The 16,252-nt window shown below is 37.8% G+C and overlaps 1 protein-coding gene across 1 annotated transcript in view; it reads left to right on the top strand.

Annotated features, from left to right (window-relative positions):
• SLC12A1 (solute carrier family 12 member 1) overlaps positions 1–16,252 on the top strand; it is a 423,573-nt gene that overhangs the window by 305,742 nt on the left and 101,579 nt on the right. The window contains exons 20-21 of the mRNA XM_044077625.1: positions 2,015–2,152; positions 14,540–14,662. Of these exons, the coding sequence (XP_043933560.1) occupies positions 2,015–2,152; positions 14,540–14,662 (261 nt within the window). The remainder of the gene's footprint in view (positions 1–2,014; positions 2,153–14,539; positions 14,663–16,252) is intronic.

Below are 16,252 nucleotides of genomic sequence, written 5' to 3'. Positions count from 1 at the left end.
GATAGTCCGGTCAAAAACTGGACAGCTGGCAACCCTAGGGCCAGTTGGTGGCAGGGAGGAGAGCTGATAAGTAGTGTAGGCCAGAAGAAAGGCAAAGAAAACAAAAATACCAGGATTATGGAGCTTTTTTCTACATGATTGTATCCCCCACTATCTGTCAGTCATCAGTTTTCTTGCAATTAATCAGCATATTAATTTCCTAGTAGGGCAAGAGCCATTTGTGGGATGTTATCTGCCAGGTAGACATCAAGGGTTTAAGTGTTTCTTTAGTTTAAGGATTTCCTTAGTCTGTCCTAACCTCTGGTTGCTGATGTGCATACATGCAGACACAAGGACCTGATTTCCCTGTGTGTGTGTGTGTGTGTGTGTGTGTGTGTGTGTGTGTGTGTGTGTGTGTGTGTGTATGCTCACACAGTCCTGTATACATCATATGAAGGCTGCCAATCAAATGCAGTTTGGCAGTGCCAAAATTACCTCTATGGCACATACGCTGCATGTGGTAAACCTCTCTCTTTAGTAGGTGCTGACACTGCAGCAGATCAGACCACCTCCCCCCAGTGGGTGAACTTGTACTGGCCACTTACTCCCATTCCACAGCTGGGGCCCAGCTTTTCCAGTTCCTGAGTTGCTAAGCTTCCTTATATTACCAGGATTGTACTGAGGGCTTCATCACTTTACCGTATAGAACATGAAGTTTATGGAGCTTTTTTACTTTGATTTCTAGTAAGAGACAGATGTAAAAGTGGAGACAGAAAGCTTTGTTGTATCAGATGCATATTTCTTTGATTTTGGCAACAACTCAAGTGTCACAAACAGAATGGAAGCTCATGTGGGCAACAAGGTTTGCTGAGCTTTTTCAAGATAAATACTTTATAAATCAGTTGTGTATACATATATATATATATATATATATATATATATATATATATATACACACACACACACACACACACACACACACACACACACACACACACACACACACACATACATATATGTGTGTGGGTCTACTTCACTTCACTGAGACCAAATCACCTAAAGTTAATTTCACTGAATCTCATTTCACTGAATTGTAAGTTATAGACTTGATGTGGCAGTGTGTACTGTGAGGCAAGTAAAGGGTATATGCCCTCATCCCTACTGTAATGTGACTTGGAGTTAGTATATATAGTTAGGGGGGTGTGGGATGCATAGTCCCCCACTTTGGGAGGTGTGGGGTGAGTAGCCCCCCCCACTTAGTTTGGTTTTATGTTCCCTGGTTTCTGTTAACAGGATACATAAGTAGTTTTTACGTTGTGGAAGGGGGTAGGCTTTACTTTTGTGAGTTTGTCTGTCTTTGGTTTGCTATTTAGTCTTGTGAAATGTAGCGTTGTAAGCTTTCAGTGAAATGAGTTTCAGTGAAATGATGCTTTCAGTGAAATGAACTTTAGGTGATTTGGTCTCAGTGAAATGGGTTTCAGTGAAGTGAAGCAGACCCATATATGTAAATATACAGCTGATTAGTGCATACTTTTTATTTTTATTTCCTTTTTCAGAGGCAACATGCAGTACCACACATGTATATGAAGAGTATTGTTATAATATAGTTTGAGATGTATTTTTAGAGGCCAAGAGATATTACACACTGCATAACAGATTAAATGCATTTGTTTACATTACTTATATATATATATATATATATATATATATATATATATATATATATATATATATATAAACATCTCTTGTAACAGCAGTTCCTTGAAGTTGTTTGCATGTCTGTAAGTAGAAGTTAATGGCAATGATGATGCAAAACAAGAAATTCTAATTCAAGATGCTTAATTTGTTGTTGTGCTATGCTCATCTGTCATATTGTCCTGCTGTTTGTTGTACTGCTGTTTTAAACATATTTGCAGAATCACCTCATCTAATACAAGCAATGTGGAAGCATAATAAGAAAAAATCTTCTGTGAGTTGTTATACAGTAAGCATCATTTATGTATAAAGCATTATTTATCACATTTTGTATTTTCAGAGGAAATGGAAAGGTTGGAACAGGAGAGACTTGCCCTGGAAGCAGCTATTAAAGAAAATGAAACTGATGACAACAGTCGTGGTATTTTTGGAATTTTGAACAAAGCTAGTAAAATGGCAAAACGTGAACCCAAGAAAGGTATGTGATCAAAGAGTATTAAAGCTGTAAGAGAAAGCGTCATAGTCTTATTAAGTGTTTTAATGTATTGGTGGTAAATGGCAAAATGTGAACTGAAGACAGGTGTATGCATACCTCTCAACTTGGAATCATCAAAAATCTGGACAAGGCCCATGCAAAATAGGTACAAATCTGTACGCTGATTAATGTAAAATTTGCATACATAATTACTTAACCCCACCCACTCAAATGGAATTGTGGGATAACAACTTTCAAACGCAAACTGAAAAACAGACAACCAAAATATGGCACCAGAGTCCCCTGCAGCCATTCCAGTGTCCCATTACCTGGCTATTTCACCCCATTTACCACAAATACTAATGTGAGAATACTGCTTTACTTCTACAATGATTATTTGGATTTTATTTTTACATTTTATAGCACAATGCACGAATACGAATAGGTATCTGCTAAACAAAGCAATATTAGACTTGGCATTAAAACTTCTCTGCCCTTGAAACTCACATTTATTGAAACAGCATTGAAACCCACACCACATCCAAAGAAAATGCATCTGGCCAGTGGTGGATAAAGATTACCTATGGGCTGTTTTCAAACCATAGCCCCTTGCACACAAAACAAGAAACATACATGCGTTCTTTGATACACCTTCCTGACTTTATTAAATTATATTCCTTATATAATACAGCACACTTGTTAGACTTACGTTAGAGCGCATTTTAAATTTATAGTTTGAACATTTTTCAAGTCGGCAATGAAACAAAATGCATGAACCAATAATGACAAAACTGCCCAATTCAGAACATATCCATCATAAAAGTCTACTTACACACACACACACACACACACACACACACACACACACACACACACACAGTCACATTTTAAATGTATTGTTTGAACATTTTTCAAGTAGGCAATGAAACAAAGTGCATGAACCAATAATGACAAAAACTGCCCAATTAAGAACATTTCCATCATAAAAGAGTAAATATATAAATAGAATGACAGTAGTGTAAGGCATAGGCATCTTCCACAGCTGCTTGCACTTATTTTCAATTTCATTTTTTTTGGGAGAGGGAGGACAAAAGGGCAAAAACCAGAGACACATTTTAATCATTGCTTGTATAAATTTGGAAAGTTGCTAGAATAAAACATGTTACCACCATGCATTTCACTGACAAGACTTGAACCCAGGACCCTGTCTACTACAGTTAGAACAATATACCCCTATGCCAAATCATCACCTTCTTGAAAGGCACTTAGACTGAAACTTAAATGGCTATCATTTGGTGAATTCATTTCTCACTTCTCACCATAGCTCTCAATCTCTTAGCACAAAAAAAAACAGACAAAGCCAATAATGAGGGAATACAGAATTCAGTTCTCATTTCTCACCATAGCTCTCAACTCCTTAGCACAAAAAACCCGGACAAAGTCAATAATGGGAGAATACAACACCAAAATAGAGACAAATTTCAGATACTTAACTGATCTTATAAACTTAGAAAATTGCTAGAATAAAAGATTCTGTGTTACCATTTATTTTCTGAAGAATATGAAGTCTGAAATTCAAATGCCTATCATTAATTAGTGAATTCAATCAATCATTCAGTGCTTTACAACAAAAATCCTTAAAACCACAGATTTAATGAGAAACAGAACAAAAATATGAGGAAGGAATTCACAAGTGGTGGTGGCTAGGGACTTTAAGCTCTTTTTACCTTGTACCCAAGGAAAAGGTTTGAGACACACACACACACACACACACACACACACACACACACACACACACACACACACACACACATGCACGCATGCACGAGCACACACGCACACATGCATGCATGCACATGCACACACACACACACACACACACACACACACACACACACACACACACACACACACACACACACACACACACACACACACACACACACACACACGCACACACGACCCTAAGTACTGCTTAAGCAGTCAATGTTCACTTTCACCTCCAATATTTAAATTCTATGCTAACCTAATAGGAAAGGGAAAAGAAAAGGCCTGGGACTTCCTGGATATAGAATGACCAACTGAACTATCTTTGCTCTACATACAAACTGGGTATGTAGAATAATGTGCTTGCATTTCCTGGTTCATCCTTCACAGCTTCTCCAGTTACTAACAATCACGTATTAGCACTCGTTACACTCACGTTGAGCCAAAGCAAAACTACTCTGTGTCATTCAGTCCCATGCATAATTGTGTCATTCAGTCCCATGCATAATTGTGTCATTCAGTCCCATGCATAATTGTGTCATTCAGTCCCATGCATAATTGTGTCATTCAGTCCCATGCATAATTGTGTCATCCACTCCTGTGCATAATGTTTCTCAGTCCCATGTATAATGTCTCCCTGAACACATTCTTGAGCTTCTGCCCACACTGGATGAGCTTGAGCTCCAGCAATCACTGGGGAAGTCATATACATACTAACTACGTGGAGAAGGAGTACATTCCATCAACCTTTAGCTATAATTTGAATTAGTGTTAGGCTTCTTGTTCCTTCGTTTAGGACATGTCCACCATCATACTCAGCAGGCCGTACACTGTAATTGGGTTCAGATATGTTATTTTGTGTAAGATAAAGAAAAACAATGGGTCATTCACATAAGTAGGGTTAATAATCTTCTGTAAGTTTTAGATGTCTGATTGTAAGCTAGTTATTTGTAACATTTTCAGAAAAAAATTACTATGTTCTTTTTCAGTTTTCAAACTCATGGAATAAGAGAAAAGTCTATAAATGTAGCAATGAAGTTCCTATCAGATCATGAAAGCTTATTTATTTGTTTGTCTATTTGTTTTGAAAGGTAGGTGGGCTAGAATCCAAAGTAATGTCTTCCGGCTTCTCCCGTTCTCCCGTTTAGGCTAGAATCCAATGGTCTATATTTAGCCATGAAATAATCAAAAACAGTGCATGCATACATACATATATATATATATATATATATATATATATATATATATATATATATATATATCAGTACTCAAAAACAATTCAAAGATAGCAATATAATAGTAAAGTGATCATAGAAAACAGATGTCCTAAGAGAATAACATGCAGGTAAATATTAGTTCTGGCCTGTAATGTTGATAGATATGAGTTATGCTGTGCTTTGTGAAACTTAGAGCTAGGGGCTAGAGGTGCATGTTGCTTTATAGGTAAAATGGAAAACATTGATAGCTGGACTTGCTTCTTACTGTACTGTGATGTACACAAAGTATGTGTTACATGGGCATGGCTAGTAAGAAATGTATTGGCAAAATTATGTACTGAAACAAGTGCAAAGTGTTTTAAAGGAAAAGGTGTGGCTTCAATAATTTTTTGCGTATGAGACTATGAGTAGCTTTGCAATACAGAGCAGGAAGGAATTTCATATTTTAAATTGTATTACTGAGAGGGCATGTGAAGAAATGCTTTAATTGGTGAAGATGCTAATGGTAGATTGAGAGTAGGTTGAAGATTGAAAATGCTTTGCAGCTAGCCTGAGCTTAATTTTGTTTACAACAAATGAGCAGAGTATTAAATGAATCATTTATCTATATTTTCTGTATTTTTCTATATTCCATTTGCTTCTGTGCTTCCTGACCATCAAGCCTGCCTCTTTCTGTCTTAAACCCATTCCTTACCTTCTTACTGAGGAGTCCTGAGAATAAGGGATGAGAGTCAAATTGGAGGACTCTCATCCAGGCAGACATACAAGTGGTCTTTGCCTTCATATCAGCAGTGAGGACATTTCTACTAAGCCCTAACACCACCCCTGCTGGCTGATGTGAGCACCTAGAGTACTGAAGGGCCTCTTATACCCTGTCCATCTCCAGCTTGAGGGAGCCAAGCTGATGCCCCAGTCCTGACCATTTTGTTGCCTTGCAAACCTCAAATTGCTTGGTGGTGATAAGTTAATTGGAGCCACTATTCCTTCATTCCCTATTTCCATTCTTCCCCACCAAGCTGCTGCAGTGCTGATATTCAAACTGGGGTCCTCAGGACTGTAGTTAGGGTGTCATACCTCTGTGCCACACAGCTAAATTTAAAGTCGAACAGGATACCTGAATTTGGCTATTTGGTGTTATACTACAAGAGAAATTGGAAGGATTTTAGCTTTATGTAGTGAGATGCAATGATATGCTCTTTTGGGTGATGAGGACACACAGTGAAGCTTCTAAGATAGCACTCAATAGTAAGTAGGGTTTTGTCAAGCTCATCATAATAAAATCTCAGAGGACATCAAATAACCTTTCAATTAATATAATCAGTCACCATGCACAAGTTTATTTAGCCTGGCAATAGCAGCAATAAAACTATTAAGGGAATTTTATTTTCCCTGCAAAGGCAAAAGTAAACAGAGTGTCCTCTTTAGCAGAGATCCTCAGAGGGGAAAAAACTCATCTGTCCTCAATTGCTGCATTAATCCCCAGATAGGAAAGACTGAAGAAATGATAAATGAAGCACAAAATGAAACCGAAATAGAGTCACATCTAACAAGTAAATCACAGAGCCAGGCAAGTGACATGGAAACCTCTTCATCTACTTCTGATGAAACAGACTTGCACCCCTTGTAGCTAGAGGACTAGCCTGAATCCAGCAGCAATGCAATAACTAGGCTGGGCAAGCGATCAACTGCACATCCATGTCTTAGATACATTATTGATAGCTGACATGTTTATTTATTTATTTATTTTTATTTTACATTTGTTGACTGGGTTAGTCCAACTGAGCTGAGAGGCTCATTTTCAGCGGAGACCTCGGGAGAAAAGTTCCACAGTGAAATACAATATTTATTTTTTGCAGAAGAAAACAGTCATTATTATTGAATACAATATATTCTTGCAATGAGATGAAATAGTTAAACACAAGTAGTTGATGAAGAGGCAATAACCAGAGTAAAGCAGCATAACAGATAGAAAAACAAAAATACATATATACAATACAGCAGTGTTACAAAAAAAATATATTGTCCACTTGGCCTAGAGGTTTGCTAGAGGTGAAAGGAGGGAGAAGAGATGAGAGGAAGAGTGATTACTTAAGGAGGAAGAAAGTGTAAGATAAGAATGACAGTTTAGAATAAAAGCTCAAGGAAAGGGGCTAGTGAGATTATGCAGGAAAAGTGTGTGTGTTAGAGGAGAGGAGGTGAATAGGAGTCTAAGTAGCCAAGGGAAGAAGTTTAAGGAGGATGAGTGCAGTGGCAGACCCTGTGAGTTTGTAGGTAATTTCTGGTAGCTGTTTTGAAATTTTTAGGGTGTTTAAGGGATCTAATTTCAAGGGGAAGTTTGTTGCAAGATATGGCAGGGTTGTAGCTATAGAGGTTGCAGCCTATTTTGGTCTTGAGTTTATATATCTGTAGCAGGTCTTGGTCGGAGCAGTGTAGGGACCTTGTTGGGGTGTATTTATAGATAATAAGAGTGAGGCTAGAACAGAAAGAGTGCTGGTATAGAATTGAGTGAATTATCTGTAGTTGAGAGAAGAGGAGCTGGTGGGGTAATTCTAGCCAGTCTAATTGTCTTAGGGAGAGACAGTGGTGAGACTTGTGAGATTGATGAGCAGCGAACCTAGCCACCTTGTTGTAGGTTGATTCAAGTTTAGCTAAGAGAGAGGAGTTTATATTTGTAAGAATATGACAACTATACAAAGGACTAGGAAGAAGGTAAGCATGTGACAGAGTTATTTTAGATTTGCTAGTTAAGATTTTTTTGTTGCAGTAAAGGAGTCCAAGCTTTTGGTCTATTTTTTTTAATACAGTTTAACAGATGCAAATCAAACTTGAGTTGGTCATCGATTGTGACCCCTAGGAGATTTGTGCTAGATTTGACTGTGATTGATATGTTATTGAGGGACAGTATAGAAAAAGACATCTTAAGATGGGTAAGGTTTTTGGGGAGAAAGAGTAAGAGTTTAGTTTTCTTGGGGTTGAGAATAAGTTTGTTGTCACAGAGCCAGGATTCATCTGAGTTGAAGGATACTTGGGTGACAGAGTTTAGGTCTGAGGGAGTGTCAGTGATGGTGATGACAGTTGAGTCATCTGCATATTGTATAAGGGGGGATGACTGGGTACAGGAGGTATGTAGTTAATTAGGGAAAATATTGAAGAGAAGTGGGCCAAGGATAGATCCTTGCAGGACTCCCATTTTCACTGGGAGGGGGGAGATAGAGCTGAGAGCCATTTAACAGATTGTAGATGATCAGAGAGATAGCTAGAAAACCAGGAAATAGCAGAAGAAGAGAAATGAAAGTTTGATAGTTTATTCAGAAGAAGATAATGGGAGACTGTATCAAAGGCCTTGGAGAGGTCCAAGAATAGGCAGGAGACTAGTTTATTGTTATCCCTAGCAAGGGAAATGGTGTTTATGAAAGATATTAGTGCAGTTGAGATATTATGTTTGGGGTGAAAGCCGTGTTGGGAAGGTGTGAGTACATGTTCCTGGAGTAGGTTATTGCATAACTTGTTTGTAGATAGATTTTTCCAATATTTTTGAGAGATGAGACAGGATTGCGATTGGTCTGAAATTAGTGATGTCAGTGGTGTTACCTCCTTTATGTATAGGCAAGGTGTAGAACTGTTTCCATAAGGAGGGGACATATGATTCGGAGATGGAGCGATTAATTAGGATGGATACAGGGAGAGCAAGTGGTTCTGCAACAATCTGCAGGAAATAGGGTGGTAGATTGTCAGCAGAAGGAGAGCAAGTTTTAAGTTTTGAGAGTAAGGATTTTATATAGTTAGTAGGTACTGTTTTGAGGGTGAAGGAGTTGGAGAAGAAGAATTGGAGATGTTAGCATTATTTGTAGAAGGGGAGGAGTCAAACACCTTAGATATAGATTCAATAAAGTGGGTGTTGAATAGGTCAGCAGTTTCTTCAGGTGAGTTATTAGGGCAAGGGTTTGGGGAGGAAGGGTTTCCCGGATGCAGAATGTGATTTATGGAGTTTCAGAATTTTTGGGGGTGAGACCTTTGGGTGGAGGTTGGTATAGAAGTCCTTTTTGTCTTTATAGATACATTTTTTACCTGGTTTCTGAGTTCTTTATAGTTTTGTAAATGGGGAGTTTGTTTTTTCCACAGTTTCCACATCCTGTCTCTATTTTTCATTAGGGTACTGGTAGCATTTGTTAACCAAGGTGATATATTAGATTTGATCCTAACTGAACAGAGAGGGGCAAGAAAGTTTAGGATGCTTAGGAAGGTAGTGTTGAATGACTGGACAGCTTCAGCGAAGAAGAGAGAGGTTAGATGAGACCAGTTTATTCTTGTGAGGTGGTCTTTGAAGGCCTCAGGGCAGAAGGTGGAAAGTTTGCGGGGGGGTAATGTATCTGTGGGGCCTGGTGAAGAGAGGGGTATATCTGATGACTCTTACAGGGGAAAGATCACTAAGACAGTCTCAGGTTTATGGTATTTGAGGGAGTGGGAGACTAAAATCCAATCTAGGAGAGATCTAGGAAGATGAGGTTTATTGGTATGAGTGGGTGTAGACATTAGTTGCTCAAAGCCATGCAAATTAATGAATGAATTGCAGTTGAGTGCTTGGAGGGTAAGCCAGTTAATATTAACATCTCCAAGGATGATGGTTTCATTCTGAATGTTTAGAGTGAGGTGGGAGAGAATATTTTCTAGGATGGGAATGTTATCACCAGGGGGAATATAGATAGCAACTATGGTAAAACTGGTGAAACTGTTTAGTTTAAAATTGGCCATCAGGACTTCAGCGGGTGGGAAGGAGGGTGTTGGTTTGCTTGGGTTAAAGGGAGTCAGATAGTCAGAATAGACAATGGCCACTCCACCACCTTTTTTGTTTGTCTATCAAGTCTAAGCATGTTATATCCAGGTGGGAGGATATCACTGTCTTGGATGTGTGGTTTCAACCACGTTTCTGTAAGAGTGATTACATCAGGGGTGTAGTTGGTCATCCAGGCATGGAATTCACTAATTTTGTTAAGAACACTTCTAAGATTCAGTGAGTAGAAGGATACCTGTTTTTTTGAAGGAGTATAGTTGGTAGGGTTTGGGGGATTAATAGTATTGATTGGGGAGGTGGGGCAAGGACCAGGGTTAGGATGAATATCATCTGACAGGAGTACGAATCTATGGAGGAGAAATTGTTTGAGTAGGAGGTGCTTTATTTTTTCATCTAATGAGTTAGAATGTTGAGGAGGTAACTTGATTTTAGGGAGGGGACTGTTTGGAGGAAAGATGGATGAGCATATTGGGAAGTGTATCAGGCGTTGTATGGAAGGATTGACATTAGTGGTTGCTAGGTAGAAATAAGGGGGCCTACTTTAGAACCTCGAAAGCTTAATAGCTCGAATGCATATGGATTGAATCATATGTGTCGAACTATTAAACAATCGAAGTCTAAAAAAAACAAATACACAAAAAAAAGAATTTAAACTAGTGTAGGCAGGGGGCAAGCCCCCCTGCACCCCCCACACCCACCGCTACTTAAATATACCAACTCCAAGATTGCACTACATTAAAGTAAACGGAAATCTCCAACTACAGAGATTTCCATTTACATTTTTGATGTTTTGCACTTTCGGTGTACTCATGTCGAGAATATCATATTCGATATTCTCAGACTTTGAGCACATAAAATAGACCCGAAATAAGATGTTTTCAGATGGGAGTGATAGGATGTGAGAGTGTAGAGAAATAGTAGGGGAGGTAAGAGGAGAAAAGTTTGGATTTAGAAAGGCATAATGGGAGGAAAAACAGTAGATAAGAGGGAGTTGACAGTTTAAAGTTAAAGAGGAGGGTGTATGAGGGATAGATGGGGGAAGAAGTGAAGTGGAATAGAAGTAACAAGAGTATTGAGTTAGAAGAGAAGGATAGGTGGGGGAGTGGCTGTGAGGGAGACGTATTTGGGAAAGAGGAAGGGGAGGGGTATAGGGGTGGGGCTGGCAGGAAGGTAAAGTATAAAGGTAATGATATAGGGGTGGGTGGGAATGAGGGTGGGAGAAGAGCATAGTGAGCCTGAGCGAAGCAAGGGCAAACGGAGTGGGGCTAGACCCAGATCGCAGAAAGCAGGCTAGAAAGAGTAAACAATAAAACAAGCAGGCTAGAAAGAGTAAAAATAAAAGAATCAGTCAAAAGCCACCTTGCAGATAAGCTACAGCAGGGGTACTTGCATGCTTGAAGAACAATAAAAAAAATACTATTCACTAGTGGGGACCCTAGTCAGGTTGAAGAACAAGGTCTAGTGTGGCTGGGATGTCTAAATAGAAAGATGGGAACTGATTGAGCAGGCCTAAAGAATTAAAGTAAGGCTGGCATTCTAGGTAAGGTTCTTGCAGGGGGTAGTCAGCTTGCTATGCTTAGTCTGTCAACTGTAGTAGCAAGAAATAGTAAGCATACTTTTCTTAAGTTAATTTCTGTACAAGTGGCTGACCACAGTTCTTATTTGTGTAGAAGGGGGCCTGCAATACCAGTAGACCGCTTTTGCCAAGTCCCGGAGTGAGGATGCAACTAGGAAAGTGGCTGGGCAGGAAAGCTAAGGAGGGCAAAAAGGACAGAAGGAGGATAAACTTAGTACATGTAACAAGAAAACTCAGAGAGTGAACATTATACACAACTGAAAATGTCTAGCTAAAGTTAACATAACATATTATTTAAACAGTCTCACTTTTTCTAGCAGGGTCAGGTCCATGGTTTTCAGATGTTTAGAAATTAAATCAGCATATCTCTTAACTTCTTTGCCCAAGAATTCTGCACAAATCCAAACATAATGTGAGGACAAAGCTCAAAATTAGGGGCAAGTTTTAAATATTACTCTTATTCACTTAAAAATGTAATAGAACAACAGCTTTTACATCACTATGCATTTTCTGAACAATATGAAGCTTGAAACTCTATTATCTAGCAGTACTGACTGACAGTAATTATCGGAGGTTTACCAAAAAATTTAAAACTATATAAGTGACAGGGCAAAAGCATGAGGCAAATTCAGGGACATGTTGCAAAGCACTGGACAACTGGGAAGTATGGATATCAGTCATCTTTACCTCACAATGTTCTCTCCAGATAATCATTGCTAATATAAAATATACAGTAACTTCCTTTACTTCCAGTATGATAGAAGCAGAAAAAGTCTCTCAAGGAGATAACCATGTAAATCAGATATTACCAAGGATAAAACCATTACGTCCCATTAAAAAAAGAGATTACTGGCCTGGAAGGTCATTCCAGATGAGGAAACATAGCTAACAGAGGCTTAGGAGAAGATTTTCCAGTTAAGAATCTATTTAATGTGGTTAAAAGAGATACTTATGTTATTGTCAATGTTCAAAAATATAAAGAGACATTACCTTAATATATAAAAAGAAGAAATATGTCACAGAATTTAATGTTCTGATTGGTTGTACTACAATATATTAGAGCAGTGAGTCATACTTCGTTATCTTATTGATGGCCTGAAGAAGCTACTAGTGAAAACGCTTACCAGTGTACACATTGTTTTGGGCAATATTTTTGGTTCTGCATGGTTGTTACCACTGTTTGGACTGTTTTCATTGTTTTATCATTATCTAATTATCTAATTTGTTCAGTTGATCAAAATTTAGGTTTATGGTTACATCATATCTTATATGGAGAAACTATTTTGAGTAAAACTGATTTAGGGTTAGCACATTTTCTGCTCAAAGTAATGTTCCTCAGGTTTTGAAAACACATGTACTGAAGTATCTTTCCCAACACTTTGGATTGGTGTCAAAATTGAAATAAAATTTTATATCTGCCTTTTATTCTATTGGTGAAAGTCAATATGGCCTGTTATTGCTATCTCTATAGAGACTGCGTGCAGCCTGTTTCCCTGAACTACCTCGTCCTTTTATATTCATTAAATATACTTTAGTTATTTATTTATTTATGTATTTATTTATTTTTTGCTGGAATAATGAGTCCCAGAAATATCAAACTCAGATCTTTAGCTAGTTAAAGTACTGAATATTAGATTAAACTTTGAGCTGCTAAAGAATAAAAAACTCTCTCATAGTGGCAAGTTTAAGTATCTGTCTAGAGAATGTTTCCCCAGAATTTCCTATATTTCACCAAATAGTATTATGAACTTTAAGAAGAGTAAGAGAGTAGCTAATACAATCAAAAGGACTAAATATGAGCAATTGTATTTAGTGAAAAATATTCACAAGGGAGATTAATCGTCATAAAAAGTTGCCATAAAGAATTATCTGAACTTAAATTTGCTCCTGAGAGGCAGCTTGCTGTCAACTTGTCATTGCCAAGCCTGGGGAGTGGAGTATCTGTATACCCCCCCTATGGAATCACCTATATCTAGGGCATTTCCTATGTCTGACCAATGATGCCTTCGGAGTTCAGAATTGTTGGTATGTTTTGTAATAAGTGGTGATAGAGGTGCAGTGTGTAAGGTTATATTATATTAATGAGTTTGAAAGTCAAGCTTTCATCTCTGAGCATTTCAGGCTCTGGAAGATACACACATGGGCACTGACAACCTTTGGGGTACAGCATGTCTGTTTAGATGATAGACTAGTCTCCAATTTAAGTGGGTGGTTGTACTGCTCACTTGTAGACTGTAGTGAATGTGGAAGTGGTTGTCCATGACATTTAGCAGTTATAGTACAGCTTCAAGGGACCTAGTGTTAATAGGCAGGCAATACAGGGTAAGGAAGTGGTCTGCAGACCCTTGCTCATGGATTAAGGGGAGCTGATAGTTTACTGTATGTATTAGGCTGATTAAGGGATTTAACTATGTCTGGTTAACCTTTACATAGCAGCAAGGGTGCAGAATATAGCAGTAATGGACACTAAGTTTTGCTCTGGTCCCACATAATATCAGAAAACTTCTACTCTGCACTGCCTACTTAGATAACAGGAGGCAGCAAAATTTAGATGATGGGACAAGGTGCCACTTGGTGCAGTAAAACAGCTGTAGCTTAGCTAGGTAGTAGGGGCTGCAGATAGATGCAGAACATTGCCAGGTACAGTTAGGATTATGGGTACTATCTGTAGGCTGGAGTTTTAATCACAGTTTCTTTCCAGTGACGTCTGTCTTTGGAGTGCACAAAGCTACATAGGTAGAGAAATTACAGAATGTCATAGTAATTATGTTATGTATCAGCTATCACACTGAGCCTTATACAAGCAGAGCAGACATCCAGGTTCATCAGATGGCACGAATCTGCTGTGCAATGTAACTATATACTACTGCATGCTTTTCTAAAAGAATTATAAAGAACTGACCTGCAGTGAAGACATAAACCATAAAAACAGTCTGCCATTTCTTTTACATTTCAATAAAATGTTATATTACTTCTGCAACTTTTTGATTTCCTAAAACCAGTATAGTGTCATAAATGCTGTTTTTCCCTAATTCTAGTGTCCAATATTAGCTCAATACATGTGGCAGATTACAACCCACGACTCTTGGATGCCAGCATGCAGTTCAAGAAAAAACAGAACAAAGGCACAATTGATGTTTGGTGGATGTTTGATGATGGAGGTAAGAAGAACATGAGATATAAACAACCTTTAACTGAAAGTTGTCCACTACTAGCAAAATAACAAAAGAACTATGGGCTACTGTTTCTAGGCTTTTGAACATGTTTGATTGTGTTGGCTAACTTGGCTGAAGGGAACATATTGTTATTTTTCTGTGACTGTAGGTTGCTTTTTGCATGTAGAGTACATAATGTACTCTTACTTTTCTGCAGAGGATGCAAATCAAATGAGTGCAGCCTGCCTTCTTGGGACAAGTGACCTATAATTGTCTTTCTGGTTTGGACCACATTTTTCAACATAGTATGACATGCCACATTTTCACTGACTGAATGCATAGCAATCCAGCTCACACAAAAATTGCTAGAAGTTAAACTTTGATACATACCTGCAATTTAGTTTCATTGTATAGATCAGAAAATCACAGATCCACAACTGGAATTTTAATGTAAAAATGTTGTCACAAGCTAAATGTTAATATGGTCCATAAAGTATCTAATGCATTAGGAAATATACATGGAAAAATTGCTCTGAATGGGTCACATTAAGCTCTTCTACTATTGACAGTCCTACGACTGTGGTTCTCATGCAAGAAGCTTTGATCCTGAGTACCTACAAAGTACAGTAAAGTTTAATTCTTATGCATAATTTATAACTGTATTACCTGAGTTAAACAGGTATCTGATTAAAAAAGAAGAAAATAGGCAAACCCGGCATGGTGTAAACTAAACCACTAAAATACAAATAAACACTCCCACAGATATGACACAATGTTATTGAATTTAGCACTTTCCACTAACAAATAACTTAGATTTCATCAAAAATACAACCTTTAAAAATGCCTCCAATAAATAACAAAAATGGTCATCACATGACTATTACAGCATTATAAGTTAACACTCACTAAAAGAAATATAAGATATATTAAATAATATACAATAAAACATATAAAACATTATCTATTTAACTGTTTATATTTCAAAAAACATTTTAAGCTAATGAAATCATTAATGACAGGAAAATTATCTACCTGTAAATTAATTTGCCATCTAGCCTCCCTAATCAGCTCCCTTTTGAAATGTCTGCACTTGAACAATGCCAAGTTCCAACAAGACAAGAAAGTCCTTAACTCCTGTAGAAGAGAGCATCTCAGAGATCACTCCTCTCTTTTAAACTTCTTTTTGCTTGAAGAGGGCAAGAGCCCGATATCCTACATATATATATATATATATATATATATATATATATATATATATATATATATATATATATATAAATGGGTGTACTTCGCTTGATGTAAAACTCACTTCACTGAAAGTCAAATCAGTGAGACCACTTCACTGAAAGCTCACTTTACTGAAAACTCACTTGATTGAAACAAATTTCATTGACAGTTATAAATGGCCTTTTCCCCACTGTAGTGCAATCCTGGAGTTAGTATATAAAGTAAGGGGTGTGTGGGGGGTGTAGCCCCCCCACATATAAACATTTTAAACTATACACAGTGATACTTACAAGTCCAATTAATAACTGTTTCCAGAAGAGAAAATATAACCAACATATGTGGGGGGCTTCGTACCCCACATCCCCAACT

This window comes from Protopterus annectens, chromosome 7.part0 (genome assembly GCF_019279795.1).
Source record: "Protopterus annectens isolate FY-2018-M chromosome 7.part0, PAN1.0, whole genome shotgun sequence".
Classification (NCBI taxonomy): Eukaryota; Metazoa; Chordata; order Ceratodontiformes; family Protopteridae; genus Protopterus; species Protopterus annectens.
This window is presented reverse-complemented; position numbering and strand designations above follow the sequence as displayed.